This window comes from Chiloscyllium plagiosum, chromosome 14 (genome assembly GCF_004010195.1).
Source record: "Chiloscyllium plagiosum isolate BGI_BamShark_2017 chromosome 14, ASM401019v2, whole genome shotgun sequence".
Classification (NCBI taxonomy): Eukaryota; Metazoa; Chordata; class Chondrichthyes; order Orectolobiformes; family Hemiscylliidae; genus Chiloscyllium; species Chiloscyllium plagiosum.
Genome location: NC_057723.1, coordinates 31,401,176 through 31,408,192, shown reverse-complemented (window position 1 = coordinate 31,408,192; position 7,017 = coordinate 31,401,176). Strand labels below are relative to the sequence as shown.

Sequence of the window (7,017 nt, the reverse complement as noted above, 5' to 3'; positions counted from 1 at the left end):
CTCCAAACCCTTCCTATTCACATACCTATCCAGATGCCTTTTAAATGGTGCAATTGTACCAGCCTCCACCACTTCCTCTGGCAGCTCATTCCATACATGTACCACCCTCTGCATGAAAAAGTTGCCCCTTAAGTCTCTTTTATATCTTTCCCCTCTCACCCTAAACCTATGCTGTCTAATTCTGGACTCCCCCACCCCAGGGAAGAGACTTTGTCTATTTACCCTATCCATGCCCCTCATGATTTTATAAGGTCACCCCTCAGCCTCTGACGCTGCAGGGAAAACAGCCCCAGTCTATTCAGCCTCTCCCTATAGCTCAAGTCCTCCAACCCTGGCATCATCCTTGTAAATCTTTTCTGAACCCTTTCAAGTTTCACAACATCTTGGTAAGCGGCATAGGTACCAAGCTTTGGAATTCCTTCCTTTAAAGCTTTCTGCTTTTATGCCTCCTTTAAGATGCCCATTAGAAACCATCTTTTTAACTAACATTTTGGTCACTATCATACTATTCCCTGTGTGGCTTTGTTTGACTTGCTTTTACTAATACTGTGAAGAAAGGTTAGGACATCTTACCACATTGAAAGGGCTATGCATACTGTTACACCTTTTGTGCAGCAGTTCACAATGTGTTGGTTTTATGTAGCTTGTGACAGCCCTGTAGTATTATCCTAAGGCAGATGGCAAGGAAGCCATTTCTGGATGTTCCCAGCTGTTTTAGTAACGCCAGCAAATTTATATTTTGTTAGTCTCCAGCTTTGCAAGATTTGTGCAGAAACAATAGGTTTACTCTTGGCATCTTCTTTAACAAATCTAGTTTTATTATAAGCTGGATAGTATTATTTGAGTTCTGTTCAAAATACAGAGCTTACATTGTAGTGCAAATCATAGAATTGAGTTGCAAGATGAATTGACAGAATTTGTGCTTAACATTATTCAATTTATTTCTGGCTTCACAGATGAACCGGAACTCAGCTGAGTTCATTTTTTTTCTCTCTATTAATCAACATAATACAAATAAACAGGGCAGCATAACTATGTAACCCACTTTTGATAAACAGCTTTAATCGCAGTTAATGAATACATTGACGTTCTGCTACTAAAATCAATATTCAAAGCTTGATCAGCTTCCAGGCTAAATAGAGGTAAAAACAATGACTGCAGATGCTGGAAACCAGATTCTGGATCAGTGGTGCTGGAAGAGCACAGCAATTCAGGCAGCATCCGAGGAGCTTCGAAATCGACGTTTCGGGCAAAAGCCCTTCCAGGCTAAATATTCCATTGATTCCCTTGCTAGATTTCTGTTCTTCACCTTTCATAAGCCTTAATTTATACCAAATCCTAAATTACACCAATTTAGAATAATCAAATATTTCTTTAACTTTTGTTGGGTTGTTGGTTCTTGAAATTAAAATTTCTTATCCTTGATTTCCAGCCCCTTCTTAACCCTCAATATTTTTGTAACTTGTCCAGATTATGGCACTTAGCCCAAACTTGCTCCACCATTATAGTTTTGCCTCTAGCTCTTATGTCTCTTTTCTTCCTTACTCTCTCATTTAAAGATCTACTTGAACCCAACTCTGACCACCCTCTTCATCTATTTAATTTAATGAGGCTACTGTGAAGTGTGTTGCAATAATAATAATAAGGGGCTGTATATGCAGGAATAGTAGTAGCCCGAGAGAATTACATTGTTGAAAAACAAGTCTATCTAACAAGTCTTGACAAAAGCATATTTGCATAGTAAGGAAATTCCCTTGCTCCATGCACACCTGATGAATTGTAGAACTGCTACAGCAAAGAAGGAGGCCCTTCAACTTAATGTTTCTGCAAACGTAATTCAGCTAATATTATTCCCCCCCGCCCCTTGTTGTTTCCATAGTCCTGAACCTGAAAAGACAAAAGCAGCAAGGCAATACCATCACTACAAGACTCCTTCCAAGTTTTGGGCCATTCTGACTGAACTATATTACTTTTCCTTCATCATCTCTGTTGAAATCCTGGGACTGCAGGATATGGAGTGCAGTGGTTCCAAAGGCAGTTTGGCATCATTTGTTTGAGGGCAATTAGAAATGGATAACAAATGTTAGGTTTACAAGTGACAAGGATGCTAACTTTAAAAAAAACCTTTTATTTCTCAGTCTTTCGATCTTGTTAGTTAAGAAGAAACATAGTTTGTCCAAGATTTCAGATGCCCTAACTTGATGTAGGAAGAGAGGTCTCACATCATCGTCAGACCTAGCTTGCTTGATCTACTCAGATGTATGCTAAATTGAAGGATATAGCACGCCATGATGTTGTGAAAAGATTGTGGTGGAATGCAATTCTACTGCTGCTGATGTCCCTAAGAGACTTATGGTAGCTCATTTTTAAGATACTGGATCTGTTATGAACAATTTGCCTTTAGTTGAATAGACAACCAATCCAAAAATGCACAACTTCATGATAATCATGTGACTTTAAAGGCAAAATGCTATTTTTGCAAAGTTAACAGTGGAGTGGCAAAAATCAACCTGAAATCTGTTACATTACTCACGGGTGATATATCTTTTTTTGTCACAAGTTGCTGGTTGATTTACACATCATTAACGCATGAATCATATGATGTTATTTCACCAACCTGAACCATTAATTTGTAAAGTAATGACTTAGCAGCTTGGGCAGAAAAACACAACCTGGGGAAACCATAGGCTGGGGAAAGAATGAGTGTGATGTGACTAGGTGACTTTGAGCTTACAAACATTTGGAATTTATAATTCTGCAATTGTTTAAATCCAGCAAAAATAGAAGGCCTGTTTGGAGGTTTTCAAATTCCAATTACTTCCGGTCAAATTGTTTAAAATGATGGACGTTGAGCAAAAGTTAAGCAGCTGCAGATTTTCTACATTTTATATTGTATATCAGCATCTAAATGATAATCCTTTTTAAAAGCAAGTTTTGGAGTATCTATTTAAGACAGGAAAGACTTGTGATTTTTTTTGTCATCATTCAGGCTTGGGGAACTACTCATTTAAGCAGGAAGTATTAATTGAAAGGAGAAAGCGAGAACTGCAGATGCTGGGGATCAGAGCATAAAAATGTGGTGCTGGAAAAGCGCAGCAGGTCAGGCAGCATCAAAGGAGAAGGAGAATCAATGTTTCGGGCATAAGCCCTTCTTCAGGAATGAGGAGGGTGTGCCAAGCAGGCTATAATAAAAGGTAATGAGGAGGGAGTTGGGGGAGCGGCGTTGGGAATGCGATAGGTGGAAGGAGATTAAGGTGAGGGTGATAGGCCGGAGGAATTGGGAATATGGGATGGCGTTTTTTACAGGGGGCAGGGTGGGAAGAGGTGTAATCTAGGTAGCTGTGGGAGTCAGTCGGTTTATAGTATGCATCCGTGTTGAGTCGGTCGTCCGAGATAGAGTTGGAGAGGTCTAGGAAGGGGAGGGAGGAGTCTGAGACGGTCCAGGTAAATTTGAGGTTGGGGTGGATGGTGTTAGTAAAGTGGATGAACTGTTCAACCTACCTCGTGCTCCCACTGACTCCCACAGCTACCTAGATTACACCTCTTCCCACCCTGCCCCCTGTAAAAATGCCATCCCATATTCCCAATTCCTTCGCTTTCGCCACATCTGCTCCCAGGAGGACCAATTCCAATACCGAACAACCCAAGTGGCCTCCTTCTTCAAAGACCGCAATTTCCCCTCAGACGTATATGATGATGCTCTCCACCGCATTTCCTCCACTTCCCGCTCCTCTGCCCTTGAACCCCACCCCTCCAATCGCCACCAGGACAGAACCCCACTAGTCCTCACCTACCACCCCAACAACCTCCAGATACATCGGATCATCCTTCGTCATTTCCGCCACCTCCAAACGGACCCCACCACCAAGGATATATTTCCCTCCCCACCCCTATCAGCTTTCCGGAAAGACCACTCCCTCCGCGACTCCCTTGTCTGATCCACACTGCCCACCAACCCAACCTCCACTCCCGGCACCTTCCCCTGCAACCGCAAGAAAGGCAAAACTTGCGCCCACACCTCCCCCTCACTTCCCTCCAAGGCCCCAAGGGATCGATGAATGCAGATTTCTCCAGCTTCCTCATTTCCCCTTCCCCAACCTTTTCTCAGTCCCAACCCTCAGACTCAGCACCGCCTTCTTGGCCTGCAATCTTCTTCCTGACCTCTCCACCCCCACCCCCTCTCCGGCCTATCACTCTTACCTTAACCTCCTTTCACCTATCACATTCTCAAAGTCCCTCCCTTTTATCTCAGCCTGCTTGGCACACCCTCCTCATTCCTGAAGAAGGGCTTATGCCCGAAACGTTGATTCTCCTTCTTCGTTGATGCTGCTTGACCTGCTGCGCTTTTCCAGCAACACATTTTTAAGTATTAATTGAAAACCAGACTTTGGTGACAGGATTTAGTTTTAAGTTTTTGGATATTTTAATTAAAGTTTTAGTTTTGCTTTATATATTTAGCATCTGACAGTCAATATTGTGTAGTTTTGAGTGTACCTTGTTCATGTTTTATTCCATTATGTTTTGACACAACTGCTTTTGATCAGAGTGTAGGCTTTTGTGATCATCATGTCCAGCAGAGGTGGAAAGAAGAAAACGACCAAGATTTCCCGGTCTGCAAAAGCTGGGGTTATTTTCCCAGTTGGAAGAATGTTACGTTACATAAAGAAAGGACACCCTAAATACAGAATTGGCGTTGGTGCTCCGGTGTACATGGCTGCAGTTCTGGAATATCTGACCGGTGAGTCATAGAGTTTTAATGGCACAGAAGGAGGCCCTTCAGCCCATTGTGTCCATGCCAATCATCAAACATTCATCTATTCTAATCCCATTTTTCAGCAAATAAAAAATTCTCAACTCCATTTTAAACCTTCTGCTCCTTACCTTTCAAAGTGACCCCTGGTTATTGACCCCCCTATTACGTGAAAATGTCTACCTCTTTATCTACCTCAGAACTCAATTAGATTTGCACTCAGCCTTCTCTGCTCTAAGGAGAAAACTCCCAGCCTACTTGGTCTTTCTTCAACCTGAATAACACGCAACATCCTTCATCAATCTCTTCTGCACCTTCTTGAGTGTAAACACATCCTTCCTGTAGTGTGTTGACCAGAACTGTACACAATACTCCATCTGTCTCCAAACTAATGTTATTTACACTGTATCATAACCTCCTTGATCTTGTATTCAGTGCCTTCACTAATAAAGGCAAGTATACCAAATGTCATCTTAATCACCTTATTTACACGTCCTGCAAGGATTTATGGACATGTGCACCATGGACTCTGTGATCCTCTGTATTTTCCAAGGTCCTACCATGTAATGTGTACTCCTTGCCGAGTTAGTCCTCCCAAAATGCATCACCTGTCACTCTTCAGCATTCAATTCCATTTGTCAATGTTCAGCCCATCTATATCATCATCTAATCCAAGACTTTCCTCTTTGTTATTTACTACACCACCATTTTTTGTTATCTGCAAACATACTGATTATAACTGCCACATTCATGTCGACATCATTATTGTACACAGCAAACAGCAAGGGGCCCAGCACTGAATCTGTGGTTTGCCACTGGACACAGTCTTTCTAGTCACAAAAACACCCCTCGACCATCACCATCTGTCTCTTAGCCAGTTTTGGATCCAATTTGCCAAATTCTTCTGATTCCAAGGGCTTTTTGCTGAATCAGTAATATGAGATCTTGTCAAAAGCTTTACTGAAGTTTATGTAGGCTACATCAGTTGAACTGTCCTTATTTATACACCTTAGTCACCTCCATGAAAAAAGAGCAATCAAATTTGTTAGATATAATCTCCCCCATACAGAGCTGTTTTGATCATCTTTGATTAATCCTAGCCTCTCCAAGTGAAGATTAATTCTGTACTTCAGATTTATTTTCCAATAGATTCCCTACCAAAGGTTTTAGACTTACATCTCTATAGTTTCCTGGCTTATCCCTATCACCATTGTTGATATTTCAATGCAAGGGCCCTAACAGGGAAGGAAGATGAACTCTGGGCATGGTCAGGCACATGGGACTGGGATATCATAGCAATTACAGAAACATGGCTCAGGGATGGGCAGGACTGGCAGCTTAATGTTCCAGGATACAAATGCTACAGGAAGGATTGAAAGGGAGACAAGAGAGGCGGAGGAGTGGCATTTTTGATAAGGGATAGCATTACAGCTGTGTTGAGGGAGGATATTCCCGAAAATACATCCAGGGAAGTTATTCAGGTGGAACTGAGAAATAAGAAAGGGGTGATCACCATATTGGGATTGTATTATAGTCCCCCTAATAGTCAGAGGGAAAGTGGGAAACAAACTTGTAAGGAGATCGCAGCTATCTGTAAGAATAATAGGATAGTTATGGTAGGGGATTTTAACTTTCCAAACATAGACTGGGACTGCCATAGTGTTAAAGGTTTAGATGGAGAGGGATTTCTTAAATGCATACAAGACAATTTTCTGATTCACTATGTGGATGTACCTACAAGAGAAGGTGCAAAGCTTGACCGACTCTTGGGAAATAAGGCAGGGCAGGTGACTGAGGTGTCAGTGGGAGCACTTTGCGGCCAGCGACCATAATTCTATTAGATTTAAAATAGTGATGGAAAAGGATAGACCAGATCTAAAAGTTGAAGTTCTAAATTGGAGAAAGGCCAATTTTGACGGTATTAGGCAAGAACTTTCGAAAGCTGATTAGAGGCAGATGTCCGCAGTAAAGGGACTGCTGGAAAATGGGAAGCCTTCAGAAATGAGATAACAAGAATCCAGAGAAAGTATATTCCTGTCAGGGTGAAAGGAAAGGCTGGTAGGTATAGGGAATGCTGGTTGACTGAAGAAATTGAGGGTTTGGTTAAGAAAAAAAAAGAAACGTATGTCAGGTATCGACAGGGATAGATCGAGTGAATCTTTAGAAGAGTACAAAGGAAGTAGGAGTATACTTAAGAGGGAAATCAGGAGGGCAAAAAGGGGACATGAGATAGCTTTGGCAAATAGAATTAAGGAGAATCCAAAGGG

At 41.8% G+C, this 7,017-nt stretch overlaps 1 protein-coding gene across 4 annotated transcripts in view; it reads left to right on the top strand.

Moving 5' to 3' along the window:
• The window catches only part of LOC122556598 (core histone macro-H2A.1), a 42,373-nt gene that overhangs the window by 5,643 nt on the left and 29,713 nt on the right, over positions 1-7,017 (top strand). For all 4 annotated transcript variants that reach the window (XM_043703482.1, XM_043703479.1, XM_043703480.1 and 1 more), the window contains exon 2: positions 4,545-4,738. In XM_043703482.1, coding sequence (XP_043559417.1) covers positions 4,567-4,738 — 172 coding nt within the window. In that variant the 5' untranslated portion in view covers positions 4,545-4,566. The remainder of the gene's footprint in view (positions 1-4,544; positions 4,739-7,017) is intronic.